Raw genomic sequence first — 21,085 nt, 5'->3', positions numbered from 1 at the left:
AGGGAAGGAGTTTCCAGTCGAAATCTGTCTGACACGCACGCGCGCGCGTCAGATGCGGCTCATCATCAGTGAGGAGGGGAGATCGGCTGAGGTAGGACACATTTCAGACATGTTTAGTGTTTTAAACACTCAGATACGAGCAAACTGTGAGCAACATCAGATACTCTGCCCATATCGGCCACGCATAAGTGTCCTGGAGCATAAAAAGTGATTTTCTGACTGGATTTCAAGCAAGCACGGGTGATCGGTTAGCTCGCGCTAAGCTCTTAGGTAAAATAACTTTAAACGGGGAAATCTTAAATGAACATGGGCTGAGAAAACTGCGTTGTGTAGTGATGAAGCCGTCTGCTCGTTTGTGTAAGTCTTGGTCTGTGGACCGCTGTCAGATATAATCATAAAACCCACTGCCACGTGACATCCACGGGGAAAATCCTCAGAAAGAAACTAAAGCAGCACGTCTTCCAGTGACTTTATAATAAAGACACCGTTTATATATAGTCTGGAGATGTTACATCGCTGTAAGACACAAGTCTGACTATCTGTTAAACTTTAAACAGTAAAGACAAAATTGCTCTGTTGGCTGTGGAGTCAAGACATTTGCAAATATGATCAAAAGATGAATATGAGACAAAACTACAGAATGTCACATTTTATTATTAGCCGTTTCAACACATACATGTTTTACCAAATAAAAAGAACAGCACTTTTAGAGTTCATCCCACTCATTGATGTGAGCATAAGTATTGGGACAGTTGAACATGGAAGTATTGGATATAACTGGATGGATAATACATATTTTAATCATGTCTTGACTCCACAGCCAACAGAGCAATTTTGTCTTTATGGTTCCAATACTTTTGGAGGCACTGTATATATCTCAGTGGTGTTCTGAAGTGAAAGGGCAAAGTCCTCGCAGTTTTTGTTTTTTTGTAATCAAATGTGAATTCATTTCCCAGTCTCATTTTCTTGGTTAAATAAGCATTATTTTCACTATCAGAGAGAGAGCAAAAAAAATCAATTTTATATTTTTACATTAACAATGTAATCAATATTCTGTTTATTAAAGCCAAGTATGAATCTCGTTTTTACGCATTTGACATTTATTCCAGAATAATAACTCAAGGCAGTAACAATTTAAACTGTATTATATTTTATTTGTGAACTTATATTCAGCTTGCTTTTTTTCAGATCATCAGTCATCAAAGCTCGGAAAATATTGATCACGGACACTGAGATTTCACAAACTCCCACAAATCATGTTTTCAAGACATTTTAATTTGACGTGATATCTAAGTGTGTGAGTTGTTTACTTACTTTTTAAAATTAGTCTTCCAATTAACGCCATTTATATTGTTCATTCAGACTGTTTCGCGAACGTTGAACATGCACAAACACAAGAGGTTGGCTCTGTCTTATCTATTTAGCTGTTTTATAAAACATGAATACATTATAAAAATCACATTATTAATAAACTATATTAAAGGAAATTTCACACTGGAAATTTTAGGTAAATTTTTTACCTGTGGATAAATTATCACAAAAATGGCATGGAAAATTCATATTTAGAAATTGCACCTAATTTTCTCTTTTTTTTAATTTATTTTTTTATGTCAGACGAATGGCACAATCATTTGTTTATAAACCTTGAATCGTTAAGCTGTTGTTTGGTGTGTGCTTGTTTCCAGAGGTCAGCTGGATTTAGGTCAGATCAGTGTTGTAAAGCCATCAAGGAGTCAGATTTCTTAGAGGAACAAAGCACTGACTTGGTGCAACCAGTACTTGCAAGCTTTAAATTGGCAACTTTGCCTTTGTTTTTGTAGTGTGATTAAGGCATAATGCCAGAGGCCAGCAAATCGGTGCACATTACAGCGAGGAAAGACTTATATTTGTAGTTCTTTCTCTATCTGTGCTTACCAGAGCATGACTGATGTCTCAACATCTTTTAGTAATACACTGAAGATAGAATACCATTTGTAATTTTGAGCTGCTTATGTATATACTTAATTTTTTCTTTAAACAGGCTGACATTATTAGCAAAATATATTTATTAAATCTGTTTGATTTTACTTATTAGACAGTTTTCATCTGATTGACCTCCTGCCGATTGGTTTACAAACTCTAGACTTTAATAAAAAAAACTAGCAATGATATAATAAAAGCTTTTATTATAATAATAAAATAATAATAAGCTTTATTCCTGCTTGCATTCCAATGCAGATCAACTGTAACCCTCCAGAAAAAAAAAGAAAAAAAAATGTCACATAGGTTATTTTCAAAATTCCTGCATTGCGCTTTCATAATTTTCTAATCAGCTGAAAAATATTTCAAGGCTGTTGTTCTCACGTAGACCACGATATTACAAATCTGACACGGCTATTTTGCGAATCGGTCTGGCTTGGGTAGCGTGACCCAACACTTGATCAGGGGCTCCTGTGTGGTTTATACAGTACTGTATTTCCCAGGATATGTGTTACTGTATTCACGTTGTCGTGAGCCGGTTCGATATTTCATTGCGATTGTTTGTTTTGGTGTGACTCAAGGTATGAATGACAGTGTTCCTCTGGTCAGGGCTTGCTTTGTTGGGTTTGTTCGCTGCTGTCATATTACAAAGACGTGATTGTCCGCTCCAAGTTAAACAGAAAGAGTGTGAGAACTCAGACGGAGCTTTTGTGTGTCCGTAACCTGAGTCTGCGAAACCTCTACTGACCGGTGCGCAGGGAAAAACACCTTTTGAACAGCTGTCCCAGGGCTGTTTAGTCTTGAAGTGATAATTAAATAAGCTTAGTTTGAGTTTCACCTGTCGTTTCTCTCTTGCACAACATCAGAATCGTTCGTAAAACACAAACACAATTTATTTTTTGTAGTGCAACACTTGCATTTTGCATTTGTAATATGAAGCTGTAAAATCATGTAGAATTGAAAAAAAATGCAAATCAGTTAAACTGCAGTGCATTAAAGGAATAGTTCACCTAAAATGTAAATTCAGACGTCATTTACTCACCCTCCATGGAACACAAAAGAGAACATGTGATGTCTGATTTCCATGAAATCACAATGAACCGGACGGAAGCCTTCAAGCTTCATAAATGACATGAAAGCATCATTAAAATACTTCACCTGAATCAATATTTCAGGTCTTTTGAAGCCTATACATTTTTTTGTGATAAACAGGTGGAAATATTAGTAAATTTTCCCTGAACATTTTCTACCAAGCAAGCTTTTAACTGCTGCAACCGCTTTGAGTTTCACCAGATCCATGATTCAGATTCATAAACAAATCATTCAGTTTGATTCTGTGAACTGGATCAACCAATTCACAGGTTAGATAGTCAAAAATAAATAAATAAAAATGATTTGTTTACCCAGCTGACATTTGCTATTTCTGTTGATATCAAATTTTTTGTGAATTTCAGTCTCACAATCACACAAAGCATTGCATATTGGCTTCATAAGCCATAACTAGCCTAGTTTTACTGTACTTTTTAATTTTATTTTTTTAAAGCATCTGAATGTTTGTCTTTCACAATTGAAAACAAGGTTAATGAAAACAATGTGTTAGGCCTATTTAATATTTTCTTAAATTTTATTATAAACATTTGGCAAAGTGTTATTTTAGTGTCATTGATATTAGATTTTACTTTTTTTTTATTAATTAAAAAAAATATATATATAATGTCTATATAGTTTTTAGGTTTCTTTTTAATTCAAGTTATATTAAATGAAAATGTGAAATGTTGCTTTGGTAACTGATGGCTGAAATAAAATGCTTTTTTAGTGTTTTATTTTATTTCAACTAATGCTCTGTTCATTGACCAAGTAACCACAATTATTAGCTTTAGAATCACTAAGTATCAACTGATATATTAGTCATTAGTGCGTATTACTTTTCCAAAGTATACTGGGAATGAATTGAGGGTATATCAGGTGTCTTTTAAACTTATGATTAAGGCTAATTTTGAGGCGTTACACCAGTTCTTTGTTTAATTTAGATCTCATGTTCCACTCAATTGAAAACTGAGCCCTCAGGAAACAACTTAGGAAGCGTAACTACTTACAGAAGTTCGTAACTCTCATAAATTCACCCAGATGCTGTGTTCGCGAGGCTTGCGACGGCATTGTTTTGATTACAGCTGGGTCACGATTCACTGCGGTGCAAAGTCTGTTGAAAGTTTACAAAGAGTTTGTGCCAAAACAGTTGCATTGAGACGTTGGTTTTTGTTACTACATTGAGCGTGGATGTGTTTCTAGCCTTTCTCAAATAGCGAAACCCGTTTTCCATAATCTCTTTGTTTCTGGAAGCAATAAAGCATATTTCTCAATTCAAGTTCACGTTCCCAGTGTTAGTGGTTCATCAGTTTGTGGCTATGGAGATGTTACTTAAACATTTCCAATGTAGAACTTTACACTGTTGTGCCAAAGGCAAGTCTAGCCAAGTACCAGGCTGCTGTGAAATCTGGTTACGGAGAACTGCGAACCATGACTGTGGCATTGGACAGTCAACCGTGAGAGTGAATTCACTGGATTTGTTTGCAGTTTTGAATAGCCACTGAGAAATACAGTCATATTCTTCCATTATTTGTGGATTTGGATATTGTCGCCTCTGTCTGTGCAATTGAGAGGCATCTGTATTTTGATGTAATCACGTTTTGCCACTGCTATCTTGCATTATGCATGCCAATGTGCGTTTCTGCAATTGCTCTTCTTTGCAGGGTTTTGACACTCTCCTGCGATTGCTTAAACTGAACTGACTTCCCTGTTTATCATGACCAGAGCAGTTTGCTGACAATGAAAAGTTAAGGTGACAGGAAAACCGTGAAGGATGTGCTGTTTTCAGCAGGTTTTTACTCATTTTGTTGCTGAATTGTGGGTTTGTTTTTACTACCAGATCTTTAAATTTGTCAAATGTAAGATAGATTTGTCAAATCTTTTGTTTTGACAGGAAATTGCGTAACCTGTGCAATTCAGACATGCAAGTCAGGACAAAACTGAAAAGCTAAAGAAATCATCTAATGATTTGGGCCATTAACCATTCCTTCCTGTGGGGAAGTCGTGGCCTAATGGTTAGAGAGTCGGACTCGTAATCGAAAGGTTGCGGGTTCGAGTCCCCGGCCGGCAGGGATTGTAGGTGGGGGGAGTGAATGTACAGCGCTCTCTCCACCCTCAATACCACGACTGAGGTGCCCTTGAGCAAGGCACCGAACCCCCAATTGCTCCCCGGGTGCGTGTGTGTGTGTGTGTGTGTGCGTGTGCGCACACACATTTGTGTGTTTGTGTGTGTGCACTTGGATGGGTTAAACGCAGAGTATGGGTCACCATACTTGACAATACGTCACGAAAAATTGAAACTCAGGTGTGCAAAATGATACATTGTTTACATCATCTTGAGCATCTGATGCATATGATTTTTAAATATTAAATCACATGCTTTGTTTTTATGTTGTCCCATTCATCAGTATCTTTTACAGATGTCTTACCACAAACCTCACAAACTTTGGCACATCCAGTCACTAGTAATTCCTTTGAGGTGCTAATTGTAGTGGCCTGGTTTCTTGTAAACAAGACTCCCTGCGGTCTGAGAAAATCCCATCCACCCTGAGTCCCTGGAAAGTATGTAGCAGCCAGCCAATCAGATTGCGATTGCCGTTTTTCCAGTCATTTTTGTATGTAATGTCCATCAGGTGGTCCCTCTGAGATTAGGATTCCCCTGCCATTTATATCTCTACACAATTCTCAGTTATGTTATTTGATGCACAATAAAGCTTTACTCTATTGCTGTCCGATTCTTTCTTTTTTTCCCTTCCTTCCTTCGTCTATATATACATATATATACAGGGCTCACAAAATTTCAAAATCCCTGGTAGCCCTTCAGGCAGGTACTCTTCAGATTTTGGTAGCCCGAAAATTTATTTAACTAGCCCAAATAAAATAAAGACCATAAATGTCAATCAAAACCATTTTCAATACACAAATATCAATGAATATCAAGGAAAGAGTTTTATTTGACTATTTACAAGGTATCTGCAGAATTCTTAATCTATTTAAGGCAATTTGAAAATCCATTTAACGCATTTAAAATTGTCTAAGGCCTTAAAAACTCTTCAATGTAGTTGTATCAAATTTAAGGACCCGTGGGAGCAATGTTCCCTCTAATTTTTTTTCTTGCTGAGCAAAACGTTTCTCTATTTTACGGACATTTCGGGCACCTGAGCAAAAATATTATTTCTACCAGACCTGTACAGCACGCACACAAAAAAGTGTGTAACTTTTCAATTTAATGTGGTATTTATATTTGATTTGACCCTTGATGTAACTAAACGATGTACATTTTAGGTTACATGAGAAAACATTTTTACTGTACAATACACTGCAGTTCAAAAGTTTGGATCAATAAAGTTTTTTAAAGAAGTTTTTTATGCTCATCAAGGCTGTATCTATTTGATAAAAATACTGAATATTATTTCACTAAATAATATTGTGAAATATTATTGCAATTTAAAATAAATGTGTTCTATTTTAATATACTTTAAAATGTAATTAATTCCTGTGAAGCAAAGCAGTATTTTCAGTGTCACATCATCCTTTAGAAATCATTCTAATATGCTGATTTTTAATCAATGTTGGAATTGCTTAATAGCTTTTATATATATATATATATATATATATATATATATATATATATACTGTATTTTTTGGGACCTGTGATATTTTTAAAATATAAAAAAGTTAAAAAGAAAAGTGTTTAGTCAAAATAGAGATTTTGTGTTACAATATAAACTATTCAAAATTTTGGGGTCAGCATTTCTTTTATTTCTTTTTTTAAAGATACTTTTAAAAAGTTTAAAGAAAGTTAAATAAACTTTATTCAGCAAGGATGTGTTAAATGGATCAAATTGATAGTACAGACTTCTATTGTTAGAAAATATTTATATTTTGAATAAATGCTGTTCTTTTAAACTTTTTATTAATCAAAGAATCAAAGAAAAAAGAAACGCAGGTTCCAAATAAATATGAAGCAGCAGAACAGTTTATAATAAATCAGTATATTAGAATGATTTCTGAAGGATCATGGGACACTAAAGACTGGAGTAATGATGCTGAAAATGATGCTGAATGGAGGATGACTTAAATAGTCATATACTTCACATTAAACAATGGGACGGCTTTAGAACACTTAAAATATAGTTCACGAAAACTTTATGGTGCTTTATAATGTTTTTGTGCCTTTCGTGGGCGTAACAATAACACATAGTATACCCACAATATTGGATTTGAATCGGTCTTGTCTGACCAACACCCGATCCGGCAGAAAAGAGAGTCCGACAGAGTATTGGATTGAAGCATCCCTACTGCGTGCGTCTTGCGGAAGAACATTGTAGCCGGAGCTACCTCTCTCTGTTTATGTCTATGACAAATCATGCAGGTACTGGGCTGCTCCGCAGCGGTGCCTTCTAAAATAGTCCCAATGTAATCACTTATTATAGGTGTACAGTAGTGATTCAGGATAAGCTAAAATCTCGATTTGGAAAATGGATTCATGACGTACTCGCTTAGTATTCATTTTGAACAAAAAAACTTACGGACTGCAGCTTTAATGAAAATAACATTTTCATTTTAGTTTTATTTTCTAGACTTATTTATAGCCTACAAAATACTGCCGAGTTCTAATATTGGCTGTTTTTTTAGTTCATGGCCATAACGTGAACATAATTATTGGCCGAGTCAAGTCAATATTATTTGTATAGTGCTTTTAACAATGCAAATTGTGTCAAATCAGTTGGCTAATCAATATCGGCCAGAATTGTCATTTCTGTGCATCTCTGGACTATTAAGTCACTGTAGCATGATGGATCAGTAGGGGTATTCTAGTAGAAATTAGTCAGATTGTTGCTCAAGACGTTTCAGTACTCGCTCACCCTATGCTGTGGGAGTTACAGCGCTAATGTTATGAATGGAGACCGCTCTGTTTGTCATGCTGATGATCTTGAGTTAATGACGTTAACTAACATTTATAATGAGACAGTCTTGACACAGGAGTGATATTCACCGGAATCATTGAGGAATTCTCGTTTAGTCTGTTTTTTTTAATGGTCTTGTGTATAAAACCCTGTGGTACCACTTATAACATTGTGCCGATACGCATTGACATCTTGGCCTTAAACCATACTCTCAAAGATGTCACTGACCAGTCCAAGTTCCTCTGTTCCTGAAGCTTTTTTTGGGATTGAGGAAAAACCCCAAGCTTTGAAGCAGACTAAAGTTTTAATTCTCTGCGGCTGGTCCTTTAGGCTGATCCAAGACCATGTGACTCCCACTGACACATACTCATGCTGGTACACACACACACACGTGCATTTTACACACACTCGGCTGTTGGTTCAAACAAATACTTGCAACTTCAAACAGTGCTTGAGTTTCAGGTTTTAGATGTTTTGTGCACGTGCCCATGTATCTACTGATATTAAGCCCTAAAGTTACTTATTTTAATCTTTTTTGGGTGTATTGTTAGGGTGTACTGCATTGTTAAAATCAAAAAGCAAGTTTGCAAAAATAATAATAATAATAATGGAAATTATTTTATCACATTATTATTACTATTTATCAACATCATGAGTAATAATGCGAAAAATGAAAATTCTAATTTAGTTAGTCAAAAGCAGAAATAAAATGATAAATAAAAATCTGTTTTCATTGGTTTTCAGACATCTAAGAAAATCAAACAAGTTTGCAACAAACAACAGTTGTATTTTCACTAAGTATTTTTAATATTAATAACAACAACTGCATTATGATATAATTATTACTAGTTGTCATTTTTTAATTATATTAGTAACAATAATCATTATTATAATACTGTAATTATTTTATCACATTATTATATTATTAATCATCATCGTTATGTATAATGATGATGTAAAAAGTAATGATTAATGAATATTATGTAATAATTTTTAATAATTCATTGTGTCAAAAAGCAGAAACAAATACAAATGTTCTACATATTAGTTATTAGGCATTAAAAAAAATCCTCACTCTAGTAAACAAACTTGTAGTAAACAAACAATTTAACATCTTTAGCAAGTGTTACACAAGAATATCTAAAAGCCTGTGTGGTGTAAGCCATTGGTAAATAAATGAAGCTGCTGTAATTGGTTTGCTGTCAGTGCTGTTTAATTCAAGGATAGAATGATGTCTTACAAGTGTCCTTGTCATGGTTAACATTTCCTCACATGACACATTTACTGTTAAAATCCCTTTAGTCATTTAAAACACTAATGGGTGTGAGGTGTGAGTGTGTGACATAGCTGACTCACTGCTGAGCAGCGGTCACATGGCCGGCCGTCAGAGGTCTAGGGGAGGAAACCTAATCCGGCGGAGGAAGCGATTCACCCATCAGTGCTGGTGTTTGAGTGTGTGAGGGAAACACTGCAGATATATACAGTGCTTTATAAGCTCTCACTCTGCTCTCTAACTGTGTGTGTGTGTGTCTCTCTCCCTCTCTCCCTCTCTCCCCCCCCTCTCTCTCTCTCTCTCTCTCTCTCTCTCTCTCTCTCTCTCTCTCTCTCTGACGTTCTGTACACAGTGGCTGTTGGCTTTACACTAAGATGTCAGCGGCAGCTTCTCTGCAGTAAGCACATTGAGGTAAGTTAGTATGTTTCATTGGGTTTTGCATTATGTTTAACTTCATTTTTTGAAACACGCATTTAAACATGCAAATCAGATGCTATTTAATTGACTATTTTTACATGGTTAACCAGTTGCTATTTTAATTATTGGTGGCTATTCAATCACCAATTCAGTTTTTTTTTTTTTGCATAACATTTTATAAGAGTATCTAAAAATGACAAGGATGTGGTTTAGTAATTACTAGTTTAACTCCAAATTTTATATTTTTTTGTGACTATGAAATTTTGCATACATGTACATAATGTTTAATGTATGTATGCTTTTTAATTTTTCTATGAATATGACTTTTTTTCTTGATGTGTTCAGATGCAGCGTACCAAATTGTTTTATGATTTTCCATTTTAATTGACTATTTTAATTCTTTTTTAACAATTGATGGTCATTTACTCATCAGCTCAATTGATCAAATAGAATTTAGTTTTAGATAAGATTTTTGCATCATGTTTTCTAAGAGTGTCTAAAAATGATAAAGATGTGGTTTGGTAACTTTAAGATCACTTTGTTTATGAGTTTTAATGAAATTTGGCATGAACGTACATAATGCTCAATGCGTTTTTATTTTGTTGTTACTCTAACTTTTTGTCTAAGTGATGTGTTTGTATCAACACAGAATGTACTATTAATTTATAATTTGGCATCTAGAAGTGAAATTCAAATAGTCAGCATATCATGACGGATCACTAGACATTGCAAAGTCAACAGTGAAAAGTCCACTGGTTTACTGATATCGCCCAGTCATCATTTAGTGTGTGCTTTTATTTTCCCCACAAGTAACTCTTGAATTTAATGAGCGTTAATGATCTAATGAATCAAATGATCAACGGACATGTAGTAGAGGTCAGAGGCTGTGTGGTGTGTCTTGTGAGTTTAATAAAGTCATTAAACATCACTAATCTCACAGTAATAAGTATCTCCAATGTCTAGCACTGTGCTGTATTTAAACAATAAGTTGAAATGAAAAATTACTTGATTTTTGTCCAAAACTAAGTATGGTTTTGTAGATGGCTGCTAGTGCTGAACTGATATTTGGTACAGTCACACAATTTGTATTGTGAAGTTACTTCTGTAAAAGCTTTTGCTATAAGTGAATAATAGGGATGGTTCACAATGGTCGACTAATTGATTAGTTATCCAATAGCTGAATAGTTGTTAGTGAGGTTGACTAGTTAGGCATACACTCAGATGAACGTCTTCGGCCTAAAAACTCAAGCATCATGCCACAATCTGCTGCATCATGTAATTTTTTTTTTTCAACTTTTCAAAACACGTCTGCATTTTTCCATTTCGTTGCACAGTTTTTTTTTTTTTTTTTTTTTTTTATGCAACAAAGCATCTTAAAATAAATGCCCAAGCATTTTTTTTGGAACATTCCTTATAAATTAATAAATGAAAAAGATTCAAAAGTGCAAGTAGGTGCACAATTAGAAACATCTGATTGGCTTTTGCTATGAACTTGTGACTATTTGAGTTAATAATTTATACTTCGGAAAAACAACATAAAAATGCAGTCCCATAGACTTCCATTCTAAGTACAATTTTTTTTCTAAGTACATTTCAGGTTTTATTTTTGTTAATATTATTTTTTACAAACTTGAAAATGAGAGTTCTAGACTTGATTATCCAAAAATTGATCATGAACACCAAGTTTATAGCTCACGTGTCAATGCTTTGAACCTGCAACCTTATGGTTTCCAGCCCAGATCTTTAACCACTAGGCCACACCATATAATGCTTGATCCAAACCAATTTTTTGACGTTTTCTGTATGAGGTTTAAATTCAACTGACAAGCATGTCTTTCATGTGGATGAACCTTTGGTCAGTAGTAAACTAGGAATTCTATATTTGCTGTGCTACTCAGTCATTGAGCGTTTTATGTTTTTCCAGTGAGGTTTCTGCATTGTGATTGAATGTCTATTTGCAGAATGGCATCTTTATTAGCCGCCTTTGCTTTGTCTGAAATTATATTTTATAGACATTCTTGAATATAATCCAATAAGCCTGTTTGCCTTTCACAAAAGCAAAAGGATTTTCAAAACTGAGAAAGCTTGATCCTGAGCTGTGTTTAGGACGAGGGATTCCAGTTGAAGTTGGATAACCTTAACTTAGATTACAAAATCTACAAGTTACATGTACAGAGACTTGAATTGCATACCTGTCCGACAAGAAATTAGTTGTATTTGATCCCACTTTCTTTATTCTTACCAAGTTGGACCATGTCCGCCAAGTTCTAATGCTTTGAATTTCAAAGGATAAAGTCCTTTGTGTTCACATTCAAGGTGTACAAAACCAAAGGTGATATGGCAAGTATGTGGTAGACAAAAACAGTTAGAAGTGGTTACCAAGTTGAACTCTGGAGGAAATAGAGAGGGAAATTGAAGCAACAACAAACAACAAGATTCCTTTATTAATGAACAAGAAAATATGCAGCTATGTTCTTAGTAAAACTGTGTTTTTCAGCATAAAGATGAAGTTTGCACACTATAAATAGAGGTTTATATTGTGCAGATGCACACCTAAAACCAACTGAGCACTGGAGGTTGTGTTTGATCAACAACAACACAGCAGCAAGCTGAAGATCATAGAAGGGATTGTCTTATCTTTCATTGTGCAATTGTAGATACTTCCTGTTTTAAAAGCGCTTCCTTTTTTAAACAAAGAAACTTCTGTTTAATTTTCCAAATGTTAAAATACTTTAAAATACACTTTTCATTAAAATAAGATTTACTTTCTGATCACAAAAGTGTAATTTCCAGCTTTTAAATGGGTCATATGATGCGATTTTCAAGTTTTCCTTTCTTTTTGGAGTGTTACCAGCTGTTTGTGCATAGATAAAATCCCCGAAGTTGCAAAGACTAAAGTCTCAAAACCAAAGGGATATTCTTTATCAAAGTTAAGACTCGACCACGCCCCCCTAAAACGGCTCATTCATACACGCCCCCACATGTCTACGTCACGATGTGGGGAGATTTTCATTCCAACACCACCCAAATGTATATGCAAAGAAAGAGGGCGGGACTATTATTCTCGCTGTAGTATTGTTGCTGCCGCCGGCGCCATGTCCTGGAGACGCTGTGTTTCTTTGTGAAAGCGAAAGTACTTTGTTTGGGCTTCCAAAAGAGGACACAACTAGAAATCAGTGGTTAAGTTGTATTTACAACCCAAATTCAAATATTTATTTTTATATATAGTCGGGGAAGTCGTGGCCTAATGGTTAGAGAGTCGGACTCGTAATCCAAAGGTTGCGGGTTTGAGTCTCGGGCCGGCAGGGATTGTAGGTGGGGGGAGTGAATGTCCAGCGCTCTCTCCACCCTCAATACCACGACTGAGGTGCCCTTGAGCAAGGCACCGAACCCCCAACTGCTCCCCGGGCGCCGCAGCATAAATGGCTGCCCACTGCTCCGGGTGTGTGTTCACGGTGTGTGTGTGTTCACGGTGTGTGTGTGTTCACTGCTGTGTGTGTGTGTTCACTGCTGTGTGTGTGTTCACTGCTGTGTGTGTGCACGTTGGATGGGTTAAATGCAGAGCACGAATTCTGAGTATGGGTCACCATACTTGGCAGTATGTCACTGCACTTCACTTATATATAAATGTATTTACTTGTTTTTTCATGAATGTATTTTACAACAATACAAAGAGCAATGTGTACCATTTTACCAGATTTAGTCCTACACTTATTCACTTTTATAGGTGAATAAGTTTCACTAGGTTTTTATAAAACTAGAGTATCTTTTGTCATAGATTATGAGTATATATTTTTTCATTTGTTATTTTTCATTAAAATTAAGTCATCTATATGTAGTAAATTGTTCACATCACAATACAGTAAGGGTGCGTAACAATTCCGTCTCACGATTGAGGTTTTCGGCCAATCACAACGCACTGGACATCTGGCCAATCAGAGCACACCTCGCTTCTCAGAACGATGAGCTTTGTAAAAATCAGCGCGTTTCAGAAAGGCGGGGCATAGAGGAGCTACAATAATGTACAGTATGTGGAAAATAATGTGTTTTTTTTATACCTTAAACCGCATAAACACGTTGCATTACACCAAATAATGTTCTTTTTAGCAACGTCATATGACCCCTTTAATAGCAAATGTGCTTCATTGATCATTAGGATATTTGGTATCAGAATATATGCAATGATGACTTGAGCTTCCACAATTTGAGAAATTATTATTTTTATCGCTGTTATAAAATATCTTGCATCGTTGGTTTATCATCCTGACTTTATCTTCTAGCTACTTGAAAATGAGCCATTTGTTCTTCACCTTGCTTGTGAAATGAAGGACAAATGTGACCCTAATATGCATTGCTAGGAACTTCATTGGGACAACTTTAAAGGCGATTTTCTCAATATTTAGATTTTTTTGCACTCTCAGATTGCAGATTTTTAAATAGTTGTAGGCCTATCTCAGCCAAACATTGTCCTGTCCTAACAAACCATACATCAATGGAAAGCTTATATATTCAGCATTCAATTTAAAAATATTTATCCTTATGACTGTGTTTTTGTGGTCCACGAATCTGTTTTTGAGTGAATCCATTTTCTCTGTCAAATATCTCAAAGTATCATAAATTTAAGAAATGTGGACATGTAGTGTATAACTTTATATCCCAAAATTTAGATTAATGTGCCTCTCACAGAGCTGTTGAATCATGCAGTTGATAAACTCAACTGGTCCGAAAAAACAGCTGGAATCGTTGACCTTCCAACGAACTGATGTACCTGTACAGAGAAATATCTAAAATTAACATCTAAAGACATTTCAACATCACAATACAGCACGCTCTATATTTAGAAAACTCTTAAAGATAGTGTGACCAAGTTGAACTCTGTTGCAAGATGAATATAAAATAAGAGGATTTTTTTTAATAAGGTGCGGTTTGAACTTGGTAATGCAATGATGCCGTCCAAGTTGAGTAACTGGGCAGGTCCCACAAATGAACACACATGTGACTCCTATCATATAAGAGTCAACTGCATTAACTTTACCATAGCTTTGGTCATGTTCCTCTTTAGGTAAGGTCAAGTTATTTCGAGATTACTTTATTACTATCACTTACTTGGATTACCTTTATCATTCAGAAATCTTTTGATGATAATGCTAAGTCATTATATCCAGCATATTATTGATTTGATTTACTTTTATGAAATGTTACAGATGTTTCTCACAATAAAAAGGGTAATTTTGATTGGAATATATGTTCAGTCTTTTAAAAACGTGGGATGATGTTCGTATTAAGGTCTAATAAGACCACGGTAGAACTTTTACTCGTTTGTTGCAAGACCTCAACTTTGAGCATCATATTGTTTAGGAAGTTTCTCTTCAACAGGAACTGGATAAGGATGGCTAAAGGGTAAATGGCTCCATATATTGAGACGTTTTGGCACACAACCTTCTGTTGCAAGAGAGCTTAGATTCACAATTGTTGCTTTCAGCAGGATAACTATGGGAAACGCATAGATGAATCAACAAAAGAAAGACTTGGAAAAAGGAGTGTTGACGTCCTTGAATGTTCTAGATAGAGGTCAAACCTCAACTCAACAATCAAACAATTGTGTTTTTGCACAGACTACTGCATCAAACCAAAGGTTACTTCCACAAAGTACTAGTTATTAGCAGTTAAAAATTGGTTACTTGCGAGTATTAAAGCCAAGGTAGTGTATCAAAAAGGTCTCATTAGTAAATACGCATTACCTAATATGAATAATTAGAAGTATATTTGTACAGCATTTATGAATATTTGTTAATGTTAGTTAATAAAATACTATTGTACATTAATTATTAGTGTACATTAATGTTAAATGATAATTTTGATTTAAAAAAAAGTTTTAGTATTGAAATTAAGATGCTGTAGAAGCATTGTTTATTGTAAATTCTAATGTTAACATATGAAGCGTTACTTAAAGTGTTACTACTTTGTCTTGAATTCAATATGAAGCTGAACTTATTCAGTCAACTCTTGAACTGTTGTGATCTTTGAATGGCATTCAATTAAATGAGCATATCTTTATCTACTGTTACATCACATCCAATATTTTATGGTTATTTTCATGCATGAGTCTCTTATCTGTGTGTCCCTACAGTAGCAACTTTATCTGGTTTTTGTCAGTCTTTGGATACGAGAGTGGCTGTTATGTTGTAGTTTAAGTCCATTTATGCTATAAATGAAGCAGCTAATTGTTTAATCACACTGTAAACTTTTTTTGACTGGTGTAATATAAAGGTTGTAATTGGCAATGAAGAAATTATTAAATGTTTCAAACTGTTTGCAGGTTATGCTGCCTATAAACTCCTGCTTGAGTCTCAGTGAGAAAGAGAAAGGCTAAAGCCTGTGCAGATCCGATTGTTGTTGAGCGTCTCCGCAGTGTCCCGACATCAACCATGAGCGACCCCGTGGCTTCAGATGAACTCACCAATGCTGTGGCTTCAGTCGTTCACAACGTAAGTCAACTGCTTTATTGATTTAAAGAGTTGTGCAAATGTTCATGTTTTATTTCTAGCTTTTATGTGGTAAAAAACTAAAAGTCACCCCTTTCAATCAAGTATTGTGGTTACAAACCTACAATAATTATAATTTATATACACTTCCAGTCAAAAAATTATAATCATTAAGGATTTTTTTAGATTTTTTGAAAAGTCTCTTTTTGTCTCTAAGGCTGCATTTATTTGATAAAAAATGCAGAAGAAAAAAAAAACTGAGAAAATTATATAAAATAATATATATATATATATATATATATATATATATATATATATATATATATATATATATATATATATATATATATATATATATATATATATATATATATATATATATATAATATTTTAAAATGTAATTTATTCCTGTGATGCGAAGCTGAATTTTCAGCATCATTACTCCAATCTTCAGTGTCACATGATCCTTCCAGAAATCATTCAGATATGCTGATTTACTGTTTAAGAAACAATAAAAAACAGTTGTTGCTGCCTAATATTTTTGTGTAAACAGTGACTATTTATTATACTACATTTTACAATGTATATTAATATTAAAATAGATAAGTTATTTTAAATTGTAACAATATTTCAAAATTTTTTGTCAACAAATACAATAAATACAATGCAGTCTTGGTGAGCAACTTAAAAAAAAAATATTTATTCCAAAAATTTGGTTTTAGTGTGTATAATGCAATATATCAATAATTTGTGAATATATTTTCCTTGCAACGTATTGAATGATTCCTGTGGGATTTACATGATTCTCCAGTAGGAAATGACTAAGAATTTTTAATAATAGCAGATTTAGAGGTATATAAAATATGGGCTAATATAGTTAATTATTTACAACTGATATGCATGCATATACACCAAAATGTAACACATTAAACAGTAAATTAATTTATTTGCACAATAATTCACACTTTAAGCAGATGACAAAAATTATTGGATATTTTAATAATATTACCATAGTACCACGACCTGAAAACCTTGATTAAACCATAGTATTCTTACTGTATGTAAGTCACTGTCATTTTTTTATAAACCATTTTTCCTGGTTTTCCATCAGGAGCGGCCTCATTCATTACTTTTGTGCTCGTCTTTTACATGTACAAGTATGTATTTTATACTTTGAAAGGAAATAGCATTTAAGATCCAGGAAGACTTCCCAAGCAAACCTCTGCATTGTAATTATCCATGCGGTCTCTAATGGTCCAGTATCACTGACAGATATTATAAAACTCACTCGGGCAACTCGAGGGAAACTCAAAGACCTTCTCACCCACAAAATTGACATGTTTTGTTTCTCCTGCAGCTGTTTGCAGTGATATGCGGCAGCTTTCTGTGACTTGAATTGCATCCTCTCCAAACCCACACTCCGCTGAGTCAGCATTCCCAGGGTTATGCCTTTAAAGAGCCAGCTTTTTTTGACATAAATGTAGTCTCTTCAGTCTAGTTTTCTTCACTATTTTGGGCCTGCAGTTCAAATAGTTGTCAATGTGTCTTTTGATTTTTACATAACCATTTTTATTGACAAATAACATTTTATTAGCATCTTTTATACCCATATTGTGCTGGTTGCAAACATATATTGATAAACTACAGATTATTTTAAACTAAAGGTAAGTTTTAGTCTAGAAATGTAAAGGCAGCATCATCCTGAGTCATATAGTCATTTTGTTCATGGCCTAATGGGTATGAATTTCTCATTGCTAGTTCGTCTAATTCAGAGCTTAACTGGTTAACTGACATTGGCTGGCCTCTTAATGGCAGGCAACTGTTGATCCGTAGGTTAATGATCAACCCGACGACACGACTGCTGGTTTTGGGTGTGTGGACGTGGGGTGTGTTTGGGGGAAGACTTGACAATCAGCGATTGGAGTTTGAACGAGCCCTGGCGTGGTGAAATTGTGCCATTCCATATCCTCTTCCTGCTGCGGTCATGTGATGACAGGTTGCGGAGGAGCCTACGGGTTATTTGCTCATCTTTTAGAATTGCTTGGAAAACTTGATTCTTTTTCTCGTGTTTAGACGTGATAGATGACCAATGGAGTTCCTGTACAAGTTAAAGGTCAGTCATTTGTGCTGTTTGCATAGGTTTAAATTAGATGTAGTATTAAACCTTGACCATCTTAATGCAACACCTCATTGTGAACCATAATAGTCTCTGGCACTCTTGATATAAGCCATTGTTGATGTATTTTTGCAATATTTTGTGATCAAATCTTGTAAATCAATTCTTGGCAAAACGGTTAAAAGAGGGTTAGGCTGAGGACTGGTGGATCTTGCCTCATCGGTCTGAGTAAATATTGAAAAGGGGTGTTTCTACATGTTATCTAGGCTCACAAATATGATTAATATCATGCCAGGGTAATATTGCTATCTTTAGTTTATGTTCAACAGTATTGCATTGTTTTGTTAGAAGTCAATGTCACAACTGTTTAAATTAATAAAGAACATATCTGAGGTATTTGTAAAACTCCTCATACTTTTTTAATACTTTAAATAATTTTGTTTAAAAATGAAAATAAAGTTTTTAATCATGTTGTTTTTAAATTATTATTATAATATATTATTAATATATTATAACATATAAAAAATTTGATTATTTATATTTTAATAATATCATGTAAGATGTATATGTATATAATATTATATGTGTGATACTGTTGTAGTTAACTATAATAACCCTGTTTCATAAGTTGAGCCAAAGACTATTTATGGGACTTTCAAGCTTTAATCTTTGTCCTGTGATGCTTCGGAGAGGAAATCGCCTTTGTGCATTTGGAAAAAGTTGGTATAACCGTTTAAAACCAAATTTAACTGGTTTTCCTTAGAATCCTTGGTTGAGACTGGTAAATCTGTTGTTCCCACACGCCAGTAAAAGTATTAAAGGTGCCTACGTAAAGTCTCAGAACAAATTAAAGCAGATTTGAAGTCTCAGCGGCGCAAGGTAACGTAACATGACGGATGTTTTCTGGAGAGTGTCAATATTTGCCTGTGGAAAATGTTGAAGTGTGGCTGAGAAGATTACAGTATATTGTTGTGAACAATCGAAACCATGCACTTTCTTCCAAATCGTGTTTGTTTTTAATCACTCTGTGGAGAAAGACTAGCAGCCCTGCGATGCTCATGAGTTCTTCTGCACAGCTTTGTGAGCACTAACTGATTGTCGCCAGCTCTAGCATCATCTAAGCAAGCATCGTAAGCTTTGGTTTAGACCTTAATTAGCATGTGCTGACTCTTATATTCTTGTTAGTTGGTTGGAACAGATCTAAGATGGACAAAAGTATCAGTAATTTAGGAAACTTTTGGGTCATTGCTGTTATCCAGTACCATTTGAACTCCAGTCATCAGCCACTTGTCAGACTAGGGCTACACTATTAATCGAAACAAAACCGAAAGTACAATATTGTAGTGCGATTATGGGCTTAAAGGGATGGTTTGTCCAAAAATCTAAATTCTGTTATTAATTACTCACCCTCATGACGTTCCAAACCTGTAAGACCTTCATTCATTTTCTGAACACAAATGAAGATATTTTTGATGAAATACAAGAGCTTTCTTTTTTCTGTCGTGGTGAATGGCAGCAGAGACTGAGCGGAAGAGAAGAAATTGTTGAAGAAAGTCGTTATTTTCATTATATATATATATATATATATATATATGTATGTGTATATATATATATATATATATGTGTGTGTGTATATATATATATATATATATATATATATATATGTATATATATATATGTATATATGTATATATATATATATATATGTATATATATATATATATGTATATGTGTATATATGTATAAATATATATGAATGTACTGCACTACAAGCAAAGCAAACAAAGATTTTTTTTCATCACATTTTAAGGTGTAATTTCTATCAGAAAAATTGCAACTTGATTTTCTTTATTTTTTTTCCTCTAGAATTGTGCAGCCCTGACATTGTGATATTTTCTTTTTCTGCAGTGTGGAGAAAAAAAAAGGAATTTTCTCAAGATGACTTGATTAGCTATATTTGGAATAAATGGATTCTAGAATGATTTGGGGTGATTTTATAGGACAATGCATAGAAAATATAAATAACTTGTAATTTGTTGCACAGATAATACAAATTATTTTGGAAAATATATATATATATTTTTTTTAAATCCCTTGACTTTCTATAGGCCAAGAGCAGCTCTCGATACTATGCTTCAGCATCTACACAGTCAAAAATCTAGCGTCTTGCTCAAACACTGAATCATAAGCTTAATAAACTGCTTAATTAACTTGCAGCCTTTTAGATTTGCCTACTGCTTTTAAGCTGTAAGACAAATTTCAGTGTAACTCTCAGCTCTATATCAGACTCAGATTAAATCCTACACTAAATTGACAGTGGCAAAATAATTTAGTCCAGTGTAACTGTCTCTAGTCACTAAAGCATGAATGTCATACAAAAAAAAAAAATACGATTATGGTGCTTAATGTCCACCAGGTATACACCATATGAATGCATTATCTGAATGGCAGAAATTCTGCTTGTGTAATGTAGCATGTGAGGTGGTGTGGTACTGTCTGACAGCAGGAAAGATGTCCTGTGGTAGACTTGCCAGAACAGGTTTAGATGAAGGAATAAATGGAAAAGGTTTGTTGTGTCTGATAGTTTGGTCATTTCGTCTTTCGGATGAGACGTTAAACCGAGGTCCTGACTCTCTGTGGTCATTAAAAATCCCATGGCACTTCTCGTAAAGAGTAGGGGTGTAACCCCGGTGTCCTGGCCAAATTCCCTCCACTGGCCCTTGTCTATCATGGCCTCCTAATAATCCCTATACACTTGATTGGCTCAATGACTCTCTCTCCTCTCCACCTGTAGCTGGTGTGTGGTGAGCGCACTGGCGCCGTTGTCCTGTGGCTGCCG

The 21,085-nt window shown here is 34.6% G+C and overlaps 1 protein-coding gene across 3 annotated transcripts in view; it reads left to right on the top strand.

Annotated features, from left to right (window-relative positions):
• Positions 1–32: 32 nt before the first annotated feature.
• Positions 33–21,085, top strand: part of LOC306863272 (anion exchange protein 2-like) — a 42,624-nt gene continuing 21,571 nt past the window's right edge. Inside the window, exons 1-3 of one of the 3 annotated variants that reach the window (XM_079406514.1) lie at positions 33–91; positions 9,581–9,639; positions 15,965–16,133. In XM_079406514.1, the coding sequence (XP_079262640.1) occupies positions 16,074–16,133 (60 nt within the window). In that variant the 5' untranslated portion in view covers positions 33–91; positions 9,581–9,639; positions 15,965–16,073. Of the gene's footprint in view, positions 92–9,392; positions 9,640–15,964; positions 16,134–18,108; positions 18,244–21,085 lie in introns of those variants that run through there. The other 2 variants (XM_079406515.1, XM_079406516.1) reach the window with 2 other exon arrangements.

The sequence above is a fragment of the Barbus barbus genome (genome assembly GCF_936440315.1).
Source record: "Barbus barbus genome assembly, chromosome: 44".
In the NCBI taxonomy this organism is placed as follows: Eukaryota; Metazoa; Chordata; class Actinopteri; order Cypriniformes; family Cyprinidae; genus Barbus; species Barbus barbus.
The sequence above is the reverse complement of the archived record's forward strand: the minus strand, read 5'-3'. Positions and strand labels throughout refer to the sequence as shown.